We start from the raw sequence: 22,642 nt of genomic DNA, 5'->3' as shown, positions 1-22,642 counted from the left end.
GTAAAGACTCCCACTCCACTGCATCGGTTCCCCTCTCAAAAGCACAGCAGAGCTTGCTTTCCGTACCGGGACATACAGCTGCCTCTTGTGAAGCAGGGAACGACAGATATGACTAATACCAATACTACCAACTCCATAAAGAAATAGAAAACATGTTTTTACCCTCTCTCTCTCTCTCTGATTCTGCAGATAATTACTCTTGCACCATACATGTAGTTTACATAGCTCCAGCACTACATGCTCCTACTAGCCCTCACACCATGGGTGAGGCACTTCTGCTGAAAACCCTTAATACAGTCAACTTTCTATCTACTATGCTAAGGTTCCAACAGTAGGGCTCTGAGACCAACAAAGTGGTGACAGTCAGAAGAACCTAAGGAACATGGCTGCCACTTAACTATGGCATAAGCCCTAGATATGAAGGAAACGAATGCAGGAATGGTTGAGAAATGATGGACTTAACCAGTACATTACTTTGCTCGTTCACAAGAAGCAAACAGGCATGGCTATGGGACCTCCCTTCAGGGGTTAAGACTGTCGTTAACAACTCCATATGGGCTACAGGTCACAGCATAGTAACAAGGCAGAGCAACCAGCTGAAATGCATTCTCCCCATGAGCACCTGTTTAACAAGAACTCGAGTACATTTAGAAAAAGCTCTTAAGACTTCCATTTGTGGAGGTTCCCATTTTCCAGAAAGGATAAAAAATTTTCAAGGAAGATTTAAAAAAGCAAATATTCAGTTATGCAGAGTTGTAAACAGGATGGAAGTTGTAAACAAGACTATAATAAGAGGATTCTCGATGACCTTTGACCTGGAAAAAATAATTTTGGTTCTAGGGGAACGTTTATATCTTCCAAGTTATATTATATTCCATGTTTAATGGGCTAAATTATAGACAAGAAAGCTCTTGTGACAGAAAGTAGGCTACATCTTAAAACTTAAAACGCTTAGACCTAATGGCCACTAAGGTATTATTGGTGGATCGTAAGTGCCAAAGTTAATGATTCCCAAACAGTGGCCATGTTAGTGGGAACAATATTGATAAGATAGCTTCTTTGTAAAAGATGTTAGCCCTGACCTCAAAAATTGCCCACTGGCCTCTTTCTTGAGCCATTCACCACCCCCTGTGACAGATATGAAGGAGACCTAATTTCTTCACCATGAGAAATGGACACTGACCTTGGCATTCTTTAAATCATTACAGATCACTATGACAGTTAAACACGATTGGTTATAAAACATTGGCAAAGCTTTGAGCCTTTCTCAAAGCACCACTACTGTAATAAAATGGTGAAAAAAATATGGTATAAATCAGAGATCAGGCCATCATTCCAAACTGAGCACCTGGACAAGCAGGATGCTGTTCCACAGCAAGAAAGCTGTCATCCATCCACATCAGCCACCATAATACTGCCTGCTCAAACAGAGGTGCAAGCAAGGTCACATGGTTGGCTGACGCCACCACCAAGTTAGCAGCCCACTGATAATCGTGGTGTAAATTACTGAAAAGGCAAGACAAATTTAAATTTCCAGTTATTAGCCTTTGATAACTGGAAAGAGTTAACAGTATCAGTGTTGTGGAACAAGTTTGAGTAGACTATACAAAAAAGCAATGCATACTTTTAAGTAAACTCCCACACACTTCATCAGATTGCAACCTCCTTCACACATTCCAAACCGATCTTACATCAGCCGTCCATCACAGATGAGCAGCCATTTCGACATCTGCTGATATAGGTGTATCATCCGTCTACGTACAACCCACAGTCCACATGAGGCTTGGCCTTTCTTTACACTGCATGCATAATGCACAGAAAGCACATCGGTCTAAGCTTTCCAAACCCTGTCTGCATGGTGAATATTTACTCAAAGGCACTCTTATAGCAACACAACCAGTCTGGTTTACGACCTGCTCCCCGATGCTTTCCTTTGACCTGGTCAGTCATCTGAGCCCCTTCCGTCTACAGCAGTTCATTGCGCGATGAATCTTTAATGGCACATTGAATTCAATCCTGGCCTACAAAGATCGCCTTTTCACACGCGCAGGAGAAAAGGATATATACACAGCGTTCTGTCACCCGCCATCCTTCTCCATTTCCAGGGAGAGGGGTTGTTGTCCCAGCCACAGATCATTACCTCAGGAAATTATTATTGAAAAGAAAATACAAGTGTGCCCCTGACCACTCACTCTCACTTTCATCTAACCCTTCCCGAACAACTCTGAAAATCAGAATGAACTCCTAATGACTAATGTTGATTTCAAGGATCTTCCCTCCTATAAAGAGCACTAACAGATTTTACTGGCTGATAGCCATATCTCAACTGCTCAGCGTGTTTCACTCAGTGTGCTAGGACATATGAACAAAGCTTTTTGATGTTATCCTATAAAGCATGACAAAGTTCTTGTATACACCTACTTCTGGATGGTTCCTAGTTCTGCACAATCATTCAACCGATCTCAATCTAAATTTTGATTGAGGCCAACGCTTTGGGGAGGCGGAGGTGAGGCAGAACTTTGGAATGCAGAGATGACAGTTGAACATCTCAGCCATTTGCTCAGGCATTCTCAACAAACAAGTCACAGTGTCTGCACCAGCCCCTCCGGCTTACAGCTCTGTGACTGCTGAGCCCATGCATGACTTCTTGTGCAAACATTAGCCTAACCTGTAGACGCAAGCACTGCTCCATAACCAATAAAACGCCAGCACCAGGTTGGAGGGGAGGGCGGGCCTGTTCATTTCATTCCACAGTTTCTACCATGTGCTTCCCATTACGTGCAACTTAGTTCTTACAGTAACAACGAATGCAGAAACCTGCCAGTGTCATTTTATACCAACGTAATGTAGCTAAATAAATTACTGAGATAAAGAAAGCGAAGTATAAGATATTGATGGCTGTATATCAGTAATATCCATTTAAGTCTTGGACCCATTCATCCCTTCAAGAACATTCAGAAAATTAATAGCAACCCAGGATTTATGGCAAGATTCTGGTGTCACTGGGTTCACTGTTCATGACCACTGTGTTTTATTGCCTCTAATCTAAAGATGACCCGAGACCACCTGGTGGAATCAGGTTACGCTTCGCGGACTCAAAACTGCCAAGAATTATAGGTCTTATTTAACAGCATGGTAACGCTATACAAATAAACACAGCTACATGTCCAAGAGCATACACGTTCTGCGTAATGCTACTTTGATTTAAAGTGACAGTTCACTTTCTGGGGTTTTTAGACATTAGCCTATATCAGTTTTAATGTTTTCAACTGGCCCAGACACTGAAAGACCAATGAAAAATATACACTAATATCAAAATAATATAAATGTTCTCCATAAAGTCAACTATTACATTACCAGCATAGCAATAAAAAAGTTTTTTTGGTTTATAAAGCATGCATTAAAGCATAATTCTCAGTAATGACCCAAACTACATCTTCAGGCAAAGGATTATATAAAATATTTAGATGAGAAATATCATCAGGAAAATATAGGAGGATGTAATGAGTTCATGGCAATGCAAAATATAAGAGAATCTCCTTAGCAGTGTTTCTGTATCATTCTCACATGTCTACTGTAAGTAGGAGCAGCAGAGAACCTGACCCAGGCTCAGAGACAGCGTGTGTGTGACAGCGTGCTGTGAAATGCAGGTTATTTATACAAGCCAGTACTGTACACACACACACACACACACACACGCCCAGTCACACCCACACCCACGCACATATGCATTCACGCATACACACACATGCCCACACACACACACACACGCCCACACACACACCCACGCACACGCATTCACGCATACAGACACAGACACACACACACAAGGCCAACGGGCTAGACAACACTAGTCAAAATCAGGGCCGTCATTCTGATTGAACCAGACAACGTGAAAATTCACTGGCAACCAAAAGAAAATTTACTGCCTACTGAGTATTTCACCTTACAGAAAATTATTAATTAAGAACCATTCATAGCTATATTCTTTCCATGTGAAATAGGCTATAGGTAGGGACAATGGTCAGGGAATTACCAGGGGCATAGCTCAATAGTCTAAACTATTCTAGTTGCACATTCGGAAAAATAAATATTTGGCTATATTGTTTTAAAAGACTATTGATTGATTTAATCTATTGATTTATTTCTCTTTATGCAATAAACTAAAATCATGTACCTATATGAATTGCATAAATGTGTTGCACAGTAGCTATAGTTGCCCAAAAAAAACCCCAGCAAAAATCCCACTCAGTTACGTACAGCAGAACATACAACCTGGCCATGCCTAGACATGCAATTCATGAGAGTGCGTCCTTTCTCCTACAACAGGCACTCATTTATAAACACCACGTGGAGCTATCAAAGGACTAAATATAAACACTCATTACTGCACTTTCCAAATGGCTTCTGGCAAGAAGCACATTTTACCCTGCTCATTCCCCCACCCCTGAGAGAGCACTTGCATACAAGCATAGATCCGTACGTTTTCCCCGCTGGAGGAAACGCCGTTTCAACTTACATGAACCAGAGGGGCAGAATATAAAACCTCAGATACAGTTCTGTGCTGTAGGGCCAAGTTGTTATTGAGGGTCCTGTTAGAACGATCAGGGCGATTCTTGGCAAGTGTCAAGGGACAGCATAAGTATCAGCGAGTCCCACGCTCACTCTGTGCCATTCCTGTGGTAGCCCAGCAGAATACCGAAACGGAGACCCTGCGTATAACGGCCATCATCACATAGTACAACTTCATTAACTTCAGTATTGAGGAAACGGATTGGCAATTAGGTATCCTTTTTGGTGAATAAAGGCAGCCAATGGCAAAGCCTGGATCTTTTGCAATGCCATCTTGCCCAGCCTGGTGACTCAGAGGAAAAGAAGCAAAACACAGGAAAGGGAATTTGCACAACTGTGTTGCGTTATATTTTACAAGGAGAGCTGCACTGCAGCGGAAGTCTTTGAAATGCCGAACAGATAAACTGTGCCAGGAAATCCGTCTGACCCCCAATGCTCGGGCACCGCAGAGAGAGTTTACAGCTTTAAAGAGAATGACTTTACAACACAAACATTTATGAATCCCGATTAAGCATTTGGACGGTCAGATAGCATTAGCTTTGGTGAAAGTTCATATGAACAGTGAAATAGGTACAGGACGGCTCTGAACTAAAAAGAACTCTGAAGCATTAATGATATGTGTAGATTTTAAAGTGTTCCAGTATGGTGGCTTTAATTGTTTAAATTTCTCACTTGAACATATTTGCTGAATTTGCTTATTGCTCGCTGGTGTCACCTTCATGTTCGCCAGCTTGCAGAGGAAAAATATTGATGTTCAACCTTTTTTTTAAATTTTTATTCCTGTTTAGAACTGACCACAGCAGGAGAGAAAGAAGCTGTTTAAATTACATAACCATTTAACTGCACAGAAAGGTTTAGTTTCTGGTGTGAAATATCAATGACGTGACAAAAATGCCATCCACCAGTCATAAGTAGGAATTCCTTTATTGAGGATAATTCATGCCTATGATATTTTAAACAAGATAAATACATACTTCCACTTTGATTTACTACAAATATTACTTTCAGCCAGTTGTCTGGAATTGATGAATGCAATCTCCTCAAAGATCCCCTAATCTTCAATTTTTGTAAGATGTGTGGTTGTGGCCGGGATCTCCATGTTTGTTATAATCATATCTTATTTCTCTGCAGTTCTCTTGCTGCTTCTGCAGAGAAACAGATGTTGGAACAGGGTCTTACTAATATTTTTCGGGATCAATACTAGAGATGTGCATATTCATCTTCTAAGTAACCTTGATAGCTCAACCCATTAAGGACACTCACTGTATCACTAAATCCACACTGTAAAGATCAGTGACCACACTTTTGGTAAAACATTTTAGCAGCCATGAACCTACCTCCTAGTTTGCAGGCACACACAAAAACAACTATCACATGTAAGCACATGTAACGCAACAGGATTCATAGTAGAAAGACAATGTGGGAAGACTTAAATGTACAAAAAAAGGGAGCAAGAAAGGACCATGGCACATTTGCAACTGCTATTAAGAGCTTAATAGGGAGCTAAAATCATAATGTTTATTTAGAGCAGTCCATGTAGTAATTTTCACACTCCAGGCTAATTATAATCCTGAATCTAGATTATAACTGTCAACGGTATGACCGCAGTAACAGAACGGGCTTTGTTGGTTCAGGGACAGCCACTAATCTCATGCTTTTACCATGGTGACCAGTTCCAGCAGTGGTAAACTAATCCACTGGGGATAATAGCAGAGGACAGAGGTGGAGCAATGAAGAGAAAAGGGCCTTTGAAAAAGGAGCTTTGGCAAGTTGGTCAGCCCCAAACACTTTCTCTCCCTCTCACCAGGGAGCGGTGAAAGATGACCCTGTGATCACGTCGTCCCGCACTGGAACAAAAGCATGTGTTTGGCTCTCGTTTAGTCCCTAAACACTCCACATCGCTGGTCACTCAAACATCCAGATTTAAAATGGAGGAACAGGAACAGCATGCAAGGCAGGATCATCCAGAACTCACAGCTGGCCACTGTTTGGTTCTCCAATTGCAGATACCATAGATCAGGAACTATCAGTCAACCTCCAGACAACCTGAAAAGCACTCTGAAATGCTTCCGTACTGACAACTGCGTCAGGCTAACATGTCAACAGTGGCGTGGGGAGGAACCTTCTGAAATAAGCGCCTTCAATAACGGTGATCAACTAAAGACAGACAAGAGCACGGAGTACCACATTAGGCTTAAAAACTGATAAAACTGTAGCCATCAAAGGCAATAAAAGTATGATGCAACGTAAGACTAAAACATTCCTGTCAGAACAGACCCATAACAGAATTGAAACAGTTCCTTATCACAGAGAACAAAGCTCAATATGTGGATTACCATCCTGAAGTACAGGGAAATATTTAGAGAAAAAAAGGAACAGCTGCAGTCTTAAATGGACCAAATCCTGAATTTGGCAATACAGGAAACAGGTTCAAAGAGGACACTTGGCACAGGCCACATACTAGCCGAAATGCCAACCATTTTAAACATGGAATAAATAAATAGATTTTGCTCTCCTCACTGCCCAGATCGACCAAGCTGCACCCCATCTCAGGTTAGCCTAGCACTGCCCTCCCCATCTCCAAGAAATGTTTTTAAAAACAAAGGGCACCATGAAAAATGATGAACAATAACACTGCCACGGTTGCATTAACACTGTAAAAGGCTTATTACTTGAGCATGATAAAAAATGTTACTCTGTGTAAAACTCCACAGCAAATTATCAGCACTGACTTGTGTGTTGAGTGCTGTCGGTAATGAGAAATGTGTGTGGACATCTTGTGTCGTTCGGCTGCTTTCAAGTTGAAACAAAGTCACACACAGAAAATATTGCAAGAATATTTTGACCTGGGGCCAATGATTCTTTTTACTGCAGTTTGGTTAGTGTTAACGATTAACCCCCTGAGACCACTTTAGGTTAAAGGAGTAAGCCGAAACTACGTTTACAGATCTTTCCGACAGGGTTGGCCCATAAAAAAGAAAAGCACATTTATACTATTTCATCATAATGTTTAAGGCAGAGGGGCAACGAACACCACACGATACAATGAGCCCAAATTCCAAGTTCTTTAAAAACGCAAAAAGAAATAACCAAGATTTCTCTGAATGTTTGGTGGGCTACTTTTCATTTTTAAGCAGTGCACGTGAATGAACAGGTAATTTTAAGCATTAAGATTTTAATATCAGTGACTTTAATCCAAAAACCAATACTGCAACTTCTTGGCTTTAATAGTCTCCATAATCACATATATTTCATTTCATTTCACACAGGCGGTGCCATATAGCCTATGGTATCCATAAGGTAGAAATGCTCTTGATAATTCCTTTTGATTTATTCATAGATTTTTCTTCATAATTTTATTTAGTTGAAAAATTGGTTTAGTGCTTTATTGGTTTGCTGCCTTTCCTCATTGGTCACCTTAATCCCTGTTAGAAGTGGGACTGCTGGAACACACCCAGGATCCAAACCCTTTTGAAGGCTGTGTCAAATAAATACTTTGATGTTATCTGAGGAGGACCATTAGGCTGAAATAAATACAATGAAACCCATTTCCATTGTGCGTGTGTGGCAGTTTTAGATTGAACTGTTGTCAATGCAAAGTCTTGGATAAGCAATGGATAAGCAAAATTTACCAATAGGAGGTGGTGTGGGAGGTTGCACTAGAGATGACAACCAAATACTAAATCGTGTAACATTACTCATTAGCTGACGAAATGTGGAAGGAGAAATTGTTGTTGGCGGTCTCTGGCTGCCTAGACAGTGGCTGCTATTAGAAAGACCAGAGAGAGAACCCTGGCCAAAGTGTTGGACAGGGGGTAGCCTTAACTGGTGGGTGAAATTATATACTACTTTCTGGCTAGCTTTTCAGGTTGATCAGTAGCAGCCTATTTAGCCATGACCTTTAAAATGAATTTTTTTATTGAAATGGGAAACTTGACCAATTGCAACATTGCAAACTATGACTAAATTTCGAGTAGCTAGCTAACTAGGTGCTGCAACTTCTCTCATGCTCACACTACATAATATGGCGGAATACCACTCTGCTAGCTAGCAGTTTCTATTGATGTTAACGTAGTGTTTGAATCTATGTGCAAGCATTATTTCTGTGATGCGTATAGCAAACTCTAAAAGAAGGTGGGTCAGCACCAATGGAGACAACTCACCGCCAACAAGAAAGAGTCAGTGATGGATTTCTTCATGATTTGGACCATTACAGTATGGCCTTGCATAGTCAATATGTATGAATCCAGAAGATTAACACAAGGCATTTAACAACAGCAAACCTGTTTGGATGACAGAGAGGAGCAGCTGAGCTGCCAGTGTCTTCACTCTCAGACATTGAAAATTTTATCACATGATGAGTTTCATTTCTGAATCAGTGTGGCAGTGTATAATTGTTAGGGAACCAGGCTTGTAACTCAAAGGTTTCAGGTTCAGTTCCCAGTCAGGGCACTGCTGCTGTACCATCGAGCAAGTCACTACCTGAATCGCTTCTGTAAAATTATCAAGCTGTATAAATGGATTGAATGCAAAACTGGGCTCAATTTCCTGGGTTCAATTTACAGCAGTGGAAGAACACAGGAAGAAGAGAAATAACAACTGTAACCGTGTATCTGGCCGAACCCAGGGTGTGCTGCTGGCCCTTTAAGACCACAAACCACTTCACAGGCATACCAAGCAAAGTGAATCGACACTGCAGTTCTATCAGGCTGATTCAATCACACTGGTGATGACTGAAGAGGCATGCTGCCACCTCCATGGATGACATATTCCATCCCACGCAAACAGCTAGCCTCTGGCCACAGCATGAGGCCAGTTTAAAAACTCTGGTCATTCCGGGCTTGTTCCACGTTTCCGAAGCAACAGCACGATCAGGAAACAGGGCAGTGCCCATTAATTGGACCTAGGGCTGGGGAGGAAGGTGGGCCATGGTATATGGGGCCTTTGCCGTGTTTAACGATGGTTCCTCCATATTAACTTAAATCATAATAACCTACTGTGCTTCAAGGATCCATTTCATTCACTCATTTTGTGACATTCACCAAGAAAATATATACCTAGTCATCTACTTAAAAAAATGGATTATTCACGTTTCAACGATGTGAAATGTTACTAACACAGAAACAGCTGTATTTAAAACTGCTCATCACCTGTTCATGTACAATTACTTTTAACCAATTAATACATTCAAATACACTATTTGTGTTACTTATTCTGCTTTTGGTTTGTCACAGCTTTATTCCTGCAATGTTTTTTTTTGCAGACCAATGCGCTGCATTTCGCCTCTTCTGTTAAAAAAATCTGAGCATTTTGATTCTTTAAATGAATGCAGGGTGACATGCCTAGTGAAAGTTAATATTTTATGGTCAGTCATTACGTTTCCTTGTGCTCTCTTCTCCATGGAAGACTTTAACAGAGAACAAAGCACCTCAGTTTTGTCATTTTCTTCTGTCATTCTGAAAAGGCTGTACAGTTGCCATGCCTACATTAGGTAGCCTAAATGGCTCTACCTGAAGTTGTAGGCTTTTGGATACGTTATACAGTCCCTAAGTTTGCATCAGTTCCCACTTGTTCATATTTATTAGCCAACACTGTATCTAGCTACATTTGAGCTGAATCTTATATGGTACCTCACTATATTGTCTGTGATATCAGAAAGGTGCATTTTTCTATGGTATAGGATTCACTGAATAGAGCTCAATAATGATAATGAAGAATATTCTGTACCATTGGAGGACACTAAGAAGTTAGTGTCAGAATGCTTTAATGCTGCACATACAATGCACCACAATGACGAACTTCCTTCCAAATAGGGCACTGCATTACACGTTCAGGAAAAGGAACAATGGGCTCTGTGATAAATACCTGTTTCAACGCGACCACAGGGATGTATAATCAGTAAAATCTCAAAAGAACTGTGCAAATGTTCACAAACACGTTGTGCTGAATCAATGCACAACATTTACAGGGTGAATTAAGAATCCATTCCAAGTTTTGGAGATGAATCTATGCTTTTGATGCAGTCACATTTATTTTTATTTTAACCTTTTTTTAACTAGGACAATCAAAAGAGAAATTAGGTTGTGTAGGGAATGCAGATAATGTTCTGGTACAGTTTGTCGTGTCATCTACAGTTCCAAAACAGTACTCTAACCTAGCTCTTCTTCACTGCTCGATATACAAAGAAAACCCATCAAGACTTGATGAGATCAAAAATCATTTAAATTTGGATGCTGAAAATGTATCATTTAAATCCATGGATGTCATCTGCATTTTCTTCTGAACTACTGTCAAGACCTGCTTTTTTGGATGAGATTTACTGTCTTAGAATATATCAGTGTCATCAATATTTTATTAACCGTGTCAAGTCAATCCACATATAGAGGGGGAGAAGGCAGGGAACTGAGAGATGTGAGCTTGTTGAAATTCTGAATTATATTGCTTTTGAAATATATACACAGATTACAGATCACACTCTCCACTGACTGCACAACTTCGGAGAGAGAGAGAAGAAATCCAGCACTGTAGGTGAGCTAGAGCAATATTGTTTTTGGTCACCTTCTAACCGTCTAACTTAACAACTTTTACCACATCCTTTCAGTTGAGTAAAAGAAGGAAGGAAAAAGACAGACAACTGTAATCACTTCATCATAAATGACAAATTCATAAATAAGATGACAAGATGGTTTCATCGAAACATCAATTACCCCCAGACAAGAAGCACCATAATCTGACAGACTAAAGATTTCAGGCCTTCAGTGCAACATCAGGATGTCACTTCATCTTCCAAAAAATAAAAATGACTCATTTTGTATGTAAACATATCTTCATTTGAGCTTCTGGAAACAGTTTATTCTATAAACCGTCTGCAGTTATATGCGGACAATCTAATATAGATTCAATCGCTGCACAAAAAGAGGACAAAGGGCTATTAGCAAATCATTTGCAAAAAAAAAAAAAAGTTGTTTTTTTTGTAGAGCTCTGCCATGTGTAAAAGCAAACAGAGCTTTAAAAATTGTAAATGAGCTGATCACATGATCAGGCTTGGAAATCAAAGCCAGAGGATTCAGCTGAGTATAACTTGGCAATGAGGCAAGTATTCACTTCAGGCAAGTTATTTTCAGTATTCACTGCAACAGGCCTCCTCTTGGGGCTTGAGAGGGATACATGGAAGCAAAGCACCCTTCTCACACCAGCGTCCACAAGAAAAAGTACCTCTTTAGCTGCGGTGGTGCATGCAATGCTATGCTATGGCCTGTAAGGAGGATGCTCTCAACTTCTAACATGTGTTAGGCTAATGCAGGTTTAAATAACCAAAATGCAATCCAGTACTGGTTTGCTTTTGCACAGCTAAGCCTAGACTGGCAATAGTGAGCCACAGCTTTGCTACCATCTCCAATGATCTGTAAGAACTGACAGAAATGATAAACGCAGCCTGATGTTGTTCCAACCATCAATTTCTATTGCGGAAAGGCTATTACCAATATGCCATTTACACTAATCGCCAAAAGGCCTGCGAGAAGAATACTTCATTGGATAAAAAAGGAATACCCATTTAATTAAAAAAAACAGTGAAAGCATGATTATTAATCATTAATATCTGTGGCCTCCCAAATGGCCCTTCAGATAAAGCCCAAGAGCACTTGGTGCACCCCCTGGCATTGATTTGAATAGTGAATGTGCCAGGGCTGACTCTGGCCAGGAGTCCCAACGGCCAATGCCCAATTAGCCAGAGTGATCTTATCAGAACTAACTGTGAGAGCGAGTCTGCTGCCTGCTATGTGCTCGCACCAGCTACAACAGAAAGACACAGCAGGAGAATAAAAGCAAAAAGGGTGGCAGTATACAACCAAAAACAAAGAAACTACCAATCCAAGCAACAGATCAGTTAAAGCTGTGCGGCCTTGGCAAATACAGAATAATCAGCATTTCAAAAGGATGATGAACCCCTTGAGGAACATAGTCAGGTCATAGAAACTCTGAACAGCCACTTTCAAAATTTGGCTTAATTTGAAGATTAAAAACAAGGGCACAGCAAAATCCTTCCTAATTTTCTCTGTGTGCCAACAGATGGAGGGAGGACAGAAAGCGCAACTCGGAAAGAAACATAGCAGTCGCAATGTTAGCCTGTGCCTCATGGATGAACACGGCTTTGTTTTTATTGCCAGTCAAAACTATTTCAGGGCCTTCAGCGATAAGTGAGCATCTGTGGACATTCAAGTGAATCCACTGTTTTCAAGCAAGGCTTGTACACAGGCCAGTTTGTTTAACAAAGCAAAGTCAATATTAATAGAGCGCACATACACATTTACACACAGCCCAGCCCAATTCCTATGTGATAGTTAATGATAAACCATTCTGTGGCGTTTAGGCAGTCTGAGAAAGCGTACACCTAGAATAACAAGTGGAGCTAACGTTCTGAAAGCTGCACACGTACAATGAAAATTCATTATCCCACCACCTCAGCTTCTTAGCTCAATCCCATATCTGAAGTATAGACTTTGTTTGGGCGAGAGAAACCAGGAGATGCTGAGCATGTGAAAGAAGGTTTGAGGCCAGTTATTGTTTTAACTGCAGCCAGAGTCTGCCTTGCCTCTGGTCCAAAGGTTCTGTCATTTCTAAATAACTTTACTGTCAGCTTCATTATACCACAGAGCAGATTCACCTGAGTTCTTATGAGAGATTCCTCACCCTAAGTTACTAATGAGACTGGAGAAAGTACATTTAAGGAAACAAAAATCTCTCCATACCCCTCAAGTGAGTAATTGCTAAAAATACATATCTATAAGCATCTCCAGGGTGGATTGCCATCACTTATGGCTCCATGTCCATATGTCCAGCTCCATTGCCATAGCAAAGCTTGCATCTTTGGTGCACATGACCCTGTAGTTCATTAGTGCACACTGGCCCCGGGGGCTCTGCAAAGCTAAGGCCAAGACGAGGGCTGTGCAAATTAGTGAAGACGATCTGTACGTGGAGAAATTAAAGTCAGCAAAAGTACAGAGTGGCATAAGCAAGTGTGCTTATTAGGAGGAAGCCAGCTGTTTTGTTAATGCTGGCATATCATTTTCGTATCAAAAGGCTGAGTTCTCATTAGCGCTCTGAAGCAGCTGTCATTCTAAGGGAGAAACCTGGGGGGGGGGGGAAATCATACGCAAGACAGAACAGAATAACACAGGATATGAAGTTAGCACATCTTTCCTACAAACAGACTCATGTTTTAACAAGAGATAATCTCAAAATGGTAGAGGCTTCATTTTACTGGTTTATCCTATTTAGAATTTAGTCCACACTGGTGCAATCAATCACTTAAAAAAATAACATTCTCATAGAAATGTTATTAGAGTACAAATTGTGCTTAAACAGGATTCTTTTATATGCATGTACAAGGAAATCTTCAAAGCTTAATCAATGATAAAAGCAGCCACCTTATATAGCATATTTAACGTGAAAATACTAGCCTACATGTAAATGCAATGCAAATTTATGTGACCAGAATTCATTTTAATTAGCGCAACCCATTACAGTACAATATAGCAACAGTAACCACGGCAGGCTGAGCCTCAATGAAAGGTCAATTTTACAGTTACATGGCAGTTACTCGTCTTTAAAACCAATGTTTGCCCATGACAATTAAATTAAAATGGGTACAACTGTTGTTGAGTGACAAGACAGGAATTGAATCAAGCTAAGGGGGACATCCTACATAGCCAATGTCAAAACGGTTTGAAGACAACATTGACTAGGATTGCAATTCCACTACCTTTTTTAAACAGTGTGGAATTGAGCTGTTGGTGTGGAAGACATGCAAGGAAATGACAGATCTGGAGAAAAGCAAAAACATTGATGACAATAACTTCATTTAAATCCTACAAAAGCAAGTAACAGATTATTAGCATTCTGCCAAAATGTCTAGCTCTAGTGTTCATTTTGAGGTCACAGTTCTTAATTGGAGGTTCTGATGATCGCTACATTGTCAGCTGTGGAATTACTGTCTTAAAACACTATCGCCTATTACTTATTAACCACTGAAACAGAATATTTTCAGATTCAACAATGTCTTAAGAAAGTTCAGCCAATTTTTTCTATTATTTTTGTGTTATATTATTTATGCTATTTCAAAAAGTTTGTAATGATGCACAATCAAAGCATAGGCTATATTATAAATCTACCAGATAGCTGGGGTCATGTCTTTTTTGTTTGTCAGATCGTAGATCAAAATGGTGAGAAATCATCAATAATTACTTTCTGGGTCAAAGAGAACCATGGATCATGTTTACAAATAAAGAAACATACTTCTGTGTAACCAAGCATGAACAAATAATGGATGTGCTTTAAAGTTCAGGATTTGTGATTAATGGTTAGAACTCATGATTTACAAGCATCGGTAGATGCATTTCCTATTTCTAAGGAGTAAGAACTATTAATTACAAGAGTGAATACTTTTGACAAAAAATGTCTGCAGGAATTGAGAACTAACCCTATTTACCCCAAGGGCACCATAAACCAAAGGTACTTTCAAAAACATCTCAGCATGGTGATGGCACAGCAAAGAAAATGGTCATTTTTCCAAAAGGTGCATGACGGCCATCATTTAACTCCATGAGTCCTCCTTTAATCACAGCACCCTAACTTCTGCAGACCTTGTAGGCCTACTTCCTCTGATACTTTACCACAGCTAACAGCACTACTGCAGGTCCCAAAATCCAGCGCTTCAGGGTAGGATCACAGCAGCTCCACAAAGATACATCTCCTATTGCTGGGAATGTGACACCTTTGGAATACCGAGTGCCTAGCATCCAGTTCCCAGACACAAAAGGCTTCCCGGATATTGAGGTCTTTTTGTTCATGGTCATTTCTGAGCTGCATACCACAGTGACCACATTCCAACATGGTCCCATTTTAGGGAAACATTCTCAAACAGCACTGCCACACGGACACGGGGGGTCAGACAATTCCAGACAAGGAGGCAAAAACCATTTATCCTTTGGTATCATTCTGTCCACTGCAAAGAAGTAGGCTAATAAACTATCAAAACAAGTCACAGAATCTTGATGAGACAACTACACCTTGATTGCTTGGTTTCCATTAATAGGTAATGACTGCAGGTTAAGTCTGCTTTAGATCCTGTAAACCACCCCAGACTGCATGAATCCAGCAATGACATCAATCCCGTAAAGGTCCTTGCGACTCAAATCCCTCAACATGAGTAAACCCATAAAACCACCATAACATTTTTTGCATCTAGGAAAATACTATGAAAAATAAAAATAATAAGTGCATTTTCAAATACACAGAGCACAAAAAATAGAAAGTAGAAACAAAAACCATTGTGATCTGCAAACCACTTAATGGTTCTGAGAACATTCAGAGTAAAGGGTCTTAACTGGTATACAGAGCCAACTCACAGCCTTTGCACTTTGAGCTGCTTTTTTGTATAAAGGTGCTGTACAAATAAAGTTGATTAATATATAAGCTGGCAGGGTATGAAGCTGGTTTCACATTCTATCAGGATTACTGTAAGTGCACACTTGTTCTTGTAAAAATACACTCATTATGACTTGTTCAAATGCCCCTGTTTTCACTGTCCCAGCCCCCTTAAATTTTTGGGCTGATTTCCTCTGAATGACTTTAAAGAGAAAGGAAAAGATCATTTTTAAAATCATAACCTAAGGGAAACATCCAGTTCAATATGTAGGCAGGAACTTCACAGTGCATGCAGACAGATGCACAAAATCACCAAGGTTTCTAAAACCACTGTCTGTCTGACACCAAGTCAAACATGACAGTTGACTGTGGACTGCACTTGTCGCCAGCAGAAACTTTCCTATTTTCCCTCCAAGTAGGCTAACTTTGTCTAGTAAACTTTCCACCAGAGGGTCTGATTGGTTAAAATAATGCAGGACGGGGCTTTTAGGGGGAGTTTTCCATTTGTTTCGTATTAGCCTACATAAAATAAAGTTTTTTTGTTGTTGTTTTGTTTTGTTTTTAAATAGCATACACTTCTGAGATGTATACGTGCAAAACAAAATCAGACCAAACTTTATTTTTTCTATAAGAAATTGGAAAAAGAAGTTGGCCTAACAGCAGAAACTTGGTGTTTGAATCTGTTTCTACATTACAAATAATAATAAAAATTATACCAATCATATGGGCACAACAAAAAGATTTTTCCGGGCCAGATCTGACTTGCAGATTCTAATACAAAAAGGTTGTTCTTCTGAAAAAAATGGGAAAAGGGCTTTCCCTGCTCCATAGAGTTCTTCCTAGAAGCATACTAGTAAACAGAATGGATGCATTAAATATAGCATGGTGGAAAACATTAGGCTAATTAAGCTTTAAATTAAAACATTTGAGGAAAAACTGATTCCAAATTATTATACAAGTAGTTCATTAAATACATCCAGGAAAAATATAGCTAAACAGTCATAACAGAAGGCCCTTTCCCTACAAAGACTGAGTCCCAGAAAAAAATTAACAGACCTTCCATTTAGAATTTAGGTTACCTTGACCACAGAAAACCTAGTCATTACAACTAACATTTACTCTTGAAATCCAGAGAAGGTAGATTTCAGTGCACATTCAAAATAAAATTTTGTTCATGCACCAGCGACACTGAAGACCAGTCGTCTAGGCAGACTATGCAGAGGTTGTTGCGCTCTCCCCCACAAACCACTGGCATCCCTACCACACCATAAAATCTGGCTGACTCTACACTATATCCCTTAACATTTCAAAAAGGAAAAAACACTGGATTTGGAAAGCAATTACAATCTGTAAAAAAACAACAATCCAATCACTGAAAAATGTCTATAAAATCAGCAGTGCTCCAAAACATCAACACAAACATGAGCCAACCTTATGCACATGAACTGACTTGCAGTGTACAGAAACAAGCAAATATATGGATAGGCCTAGACTTTTCTGTATGAATAATTCACAGTGATTATTCAAGTGGTATTATCCACTTATCCTTAAAGATTTTCTAATTGCACTACATAGTACACTCAAATGCTTCATAAAACTGTCTACAGCACTATCAGAAACAGCAATGGGTATGACAGATACGTAGGTTTGATTGAAAGAAGCCATAGAAGTTTAGACCACCATCATCCACGTGAGGCTTCAGAATTCATGTTAGTAAGCACTCTTCCCATGGATTCCACTGTGATTACACTAGGTCCAGAGACCATTAGAACTGACAGGTCTGCACAAACTGGTGCTTTTAAAAAATCAACAACACATTAAACTAAATTAGAAACATATTCTAGTAAGGAAATTTGAACTAAAGCATTCCCTAAAATAAAATGTTGGGACACCAAAACATTATTCAATCTAGACAACTCCAGCAGCAGTTAAAAAAGGAAGATGGGCTGTGGTGTCACATTTAATGTAGTCATCACTTGTATGACCCCCACATTTAAACAAAACCATCTAGGCCTAAATATTCAGTTTAGCCCTCAGATGTCTGTCCATATTTCCTAAAAGTCTAAAAGTTTAAAATCAAAACACAGCTTTAGCAGATATTACAGTGATGAGTAACTACCAGTTTAAACACAGCATGAGTAATATGTTGATCTAGCTTTTAGTGTTGAACGTGTAATAGTGTCCTCTCACACGGTAGTTCACCTTATCTGAAAACCCTCTGGGAGTTATCATGCTGAACCTCTTAACCCCCCCACATTAGCATAGCTTTTTTCCCCCACTAGTCTATAGCTTAATTTATATGTCAGCAGAGGCATGTCCCCACCCCTTCCCTATGGCCCAATTTCTGTGCAGGCACAACTGACACATAGCTATTTATGCTTAAATTATAAAACATTTCCAGCGAGCCCTAACATAGGAATGGGCCCTGGACACATCAACATTTAATGATTTTAATGGTCTATCTGTATGAGGCTTTGCATTAAAATTACATGCTGATATTCAAATTACATATTGGAATTATATATACTGCAGAAAGTTCCAGCTTAACCCCTTCTGTAGCACTCCTTTTTTAACACAAGTCTGAAAATGACATATCCAAAATACTATTCTTGAATCGTTTCAGCTATGGGCATAATTCTGGTCTCTTCTGAAAGGTAGCCTAACCCAAGTTGGGAGTTTGCTTTCCTAGAGTCAGAATTACTCTAAATATTACAGAAACAAAGTAACAGAAGCTCAAACACAGTGATAGTTTTTTTCCTCACCCAAAAGATTATTTATTTTATTTATTTTTTTGAGTAGATACAGATGTTTGTGGCTGAGCCTGGTCAGCTTAACGCAATGGGGCCACTGCCACAATGCTGGACAAATCCTGGTTCAGATTTGATGACAATAGCACCAAAAATGAGTACTGTGTATTGTTTTTTTTTCCCAAGCTCTGTCTAGGCAAGTTTCCAAAAAGGCCATTTGGAGACTCCAGGACACTTGGTAACCAAATGATATTATGGGTCTTTAAAGGTATAAAATACTATATATTATATACTGTATGCTTGTGGAAGAAGTGTGCTGAAATTAGCTTCCTTTCCCTCCGCCTTGTGACTCTCTCCCACTCCCACGCCACTTCTGGCAGCAGCAGGTCTGAAAGATTGTAGAAAACAACTACATTAGCTAGCTAGTTTACTAATCCATTGATTGAGGGGCACTGGTTGAAGCTTTATTCAAACACTTCACCCCATTCAACATGTCAAACACATTCCACAATTTCACATACCACATTTATTATTCAGAATTAGGCCTACTCCTTACTTATTAGCATACTGAATAATAATAAATAATATTTTTGAGAATGTATTTAGATGCTCACGAATATAATATGGGATCAAGTTCTTCACTGAATTTGAATAATTTTTGCCAATTAAGTTACCTTTCGAAACGTAACTTCAGTGTCTAAAATGCTTCTCAGTCGTCACTATAATAGCTTGCCACTGGCTAGCTGTGTACTGGGATGTTATGCCCTCCATGTTAAGTCATTGCTTGCGCACAGCAGATCCCACTGGCAGTACTTTTTAGGTGGGCTCATCTTGCTCCAGAGATTTTCAATGTACGCAGTACTGTCAGCTTGTATGCAAAGGCTAAACAGTCAACACTGTAAGCAGACAATGAACGTTCTATTGATGTTTCTCCGAATTAGTACATTTTTGGGAATATAAGGGGAATTTTATTTGCTGGACCCATGACGTGATAAGGCTACCAACTTTACCGTGATTCGTGCTGTCTGTGGATTTCCAAAACAAAAACACGAGGACCCCCCAAAGCCTGTTTTGCCTACACGTTACAAAATAAGCAATAACCAGCTGACCACCCTATACCTGGCTAGTCTAACAGTTTGGGCACCAGTTTACTCTACCAGCTTAACCAGCTTTAACCAACCATAGACTAGCTAGAACTACCTACAGACCAGCTTTGACCAGACTAGTCTTAGCTGGAATTTTCAGCAGGGGTGTGGATCAAAAAATCAGTGGATTAATTTGACAGTTTTATTTTTAGAATAAAAACTACAAACTGTGAATAAATACAATAATCAGTCCAAAATATAGCCACCTGAAATTAATTTGTACAAGCCAGTTATGTTTTCTGTGAACTACCATAAAATATGGTGGTGTTACCCAGTCTGCTGCCAATATAGGGTTTTAATCAGACCAAAATATAGCTACTGAAATGTTATTTGTACGTGCTGTGTTTTCTGGGACACAACCATGACATGCGGTACTGTCCCTCAGTCTTCTGCAAATGTGGGGGGTTTTTTCCCTGGAGCAATGTAATTATTGATAAACAGATAAGCTACATATCTAGATACATTACTTAGCTAACTAGTTAACTTACACAAAATTAACAGGATACATAATTCTGCCCGATATTGGTGACATTGCTTTATGGCCGACAAGACCTCAAACCAGAGAAGGTCAGTCGGTCACACTATTCTCTCTCTCTCTCTCTCTCTCTCTCTCTCACGCACGCACGCACGCACGCACGCACGAACTCACATACACAGAGCAGCCGAAAAAGGAATTTACAGCTTTTGACGTTAGCTAGTATCCAGCAATCTGATTGGCTCCACTAGGTAGGTTTTAGCCAGAATTATTTTACAGGTCGATGGGTGCGTTAGCTTTAATCTCAGCCTAAAATTTGGAAACCCAACTACAAATAGCCTATTTATTAACGTTACAAATAACTTTTACAAATATCAACAATACTTGAATTAATGTTTCAAGAAGCCCCACGAGCCTGAACACAAAACAAGTTCTAAGAAATGTACTGTACAGCCCATAGTTTACAGTGCATCCGATTTAGTCAATTCAGGTGACTGTCAGCTGTCAAAGCAACGTTAAATTAACGTTACCATGCTAGCAGGCACAGAGAGCGTGCTAGCCTAGCGCACATCGTGCAAACCCAGCAGTCATGAACTAAGAATAAATACACCATTAAAGCTAGATCACACTAGCTCCACAGCTTGCATACAAGAGCATGAACCATATCTTATACCAAAAAAACCCCCCCAAAAAACAGAATTTTTCTCAGGAACAGTCATTAGCTAACATGAGACCTCGCTAGGTAAGCGAATACTCGCCTTAAACTTTGTACGTAAATAATGTACATAATCTCATCATTACAGATATGTTGGCAATTGTACTCTTACATTTACTTTCTCAGTAGTATTCCCTTTCTAGCGTTGCCCGGAAAAACAGATTATGGCTCCGAAACAGTCCCCCAAAGTATTACTATTAGCTACGTTAACTAGCCAGCTCCGCCTCCTTCTCAGAGATGAGTACCCTAGCAAGCCACAACTTCAACATTACCACCAATATTAGTCTAGATACATGCCAAGCCACGGTTAACCAATCCATGATTTCAAAGTTACTCAAACGTTGGAGGAAAACGAAGTAACATTAGATCTAACTGCTACAGATCAAAATCATTTGTCAAGCAGTTAGTCTAATTGCTTACATTCTCTACAGCTAACATGCTAAAATGATCAAGGCTGCTAGCAACATCATTTATTGCTGTTGCCTAGCTATGTAACGTGGCTAGTCTAGCTATGTTAGTCTAACAATAATACAATAGCTGCCGTAGCTGGTAAACGTCAACAGAGTCCGTAAAGTCAAAATAATTGACACCAGCCACTTTAATGTACGTCAATTTAAGTAAACATACTGTTTCGTTCTGGGTATGGAGTGAACGTAACGTTAGCTACGAAAACACACAACACGCCTACAAACTCGTAACTTGCTAGCCAAGGTTAGCTAGCCAATTAGCCTAGCTACCACACACGTTCAGAGTAAATGGAATCGTAACGTTAAAGAGATAAGGCCCACACAAGACGAACAGATAATCATCCCACAGACAAACACAAACATGCTCACCAGTCAAATAATTAATTTGGTTTTACCTTTAGAATATAGCGATTTTGGGGAATTAAGGTCGAGATCAGCGCTGAGCAGCGATATGAAATCAGAGGGCATCGCAATGCCTCTGAGGAGGGGAAATCGGACACCCTCTTGATAAGAAATGTAACAGACTAGCGATCGCTGTAATGTTGAAAAGATGTAGGAATAAAAGTTGAAGAAATGAAAACAGAAAAGTAAGAAAAACGCAAATGTACCTTTACTCAACTGTATACTGAAATATGAGTAACTAGCTGCGTTTCTTTCTCTATCCCTTTCAAAACTGACAACGCTTCCACACTTATTACTCAGTCAGTAGCTACGTTCCTCTATTTTCTTTGCGACTCCTCCCACTCACGCAGGCGCGTCAATGATGAGAAGTGGGCAGAAGCCTGTCACATGACAGTCTTTAACAGATTACAAGGACCGTAGAATTCAGTGATGAATAACTTCAGTTTTTGATGAAGCTTCTTGTTCGTTTTGTTTATTGTTTATTTTGGTTGACATAGTAGTCCTTAATTAATTGATTGCTTTACGTGAAATTGAGTGTTATGAAAGGAAAGTGAACAGTCGAATTTAATTCCAATTTAAAATTTAGGCAAAATATTTTTAGTAAACTCACTTTTTAAAATTGCGATGGCACACGGATAGCTTTTAATGTGTGTAACAAGATGTTTCATCACAGAGTTGTCACCGGTTGTATG

At 39.7% G+C, this 22,642-nt stretch overlaps 1 protein-coding gene across 4 annotated transcripts in view; it reads right to left on the bottom strand.

The window, feature by feature from the left end:
* nfat5b (nuclear factor of activated T cells 5b) overlaps positions 1-22,286 on the bottom strand; it is a 52,204-nt gene extending 29,918 nt beyond the window's left edge. For 2 of the 4 annotated variants that reach the window (XM_064312848.1, XM_064312849.1), the window contains exon 1: positions 21,944-22,286. In XM_064312848.1, the coding sequence (XP_064168918.1) occupies positions 21,944-22,016 (73 nt within the window). In that variant the 5' untranslated portion in view covers positions 22,017-22,286. Of the gene's footprint in view, positions 1-19,039; positions 19,135-21,943 lie in introns of all 4 variants that reach the window. The other 2 variants (XM_064312850.1, XM_064312851.1) reach the window with 2 other exon arrangements.
* Positions 22,287-22,642: the final 356 nt, after the last annotated feature.

This window comes from Anguilla rostrata, chromosome 16, assembly GCF_018555375.3.
Source record: "Anguilla rostrata isolate EN2019 chromosome 16, ASM1855537v3, whole genome shotgun sequence".
NCBI lineage: Eukaryota > Metazoa > Chordata > Actinopteri > Anguilliformes > Anguillidae > Anguilla > Anguilla rostrata.
The sequence above is the reverse complement of the archived record's forward strand: the minus strand, read 5'-3'. Positions and strand labels throughout refer to the sequence as shown.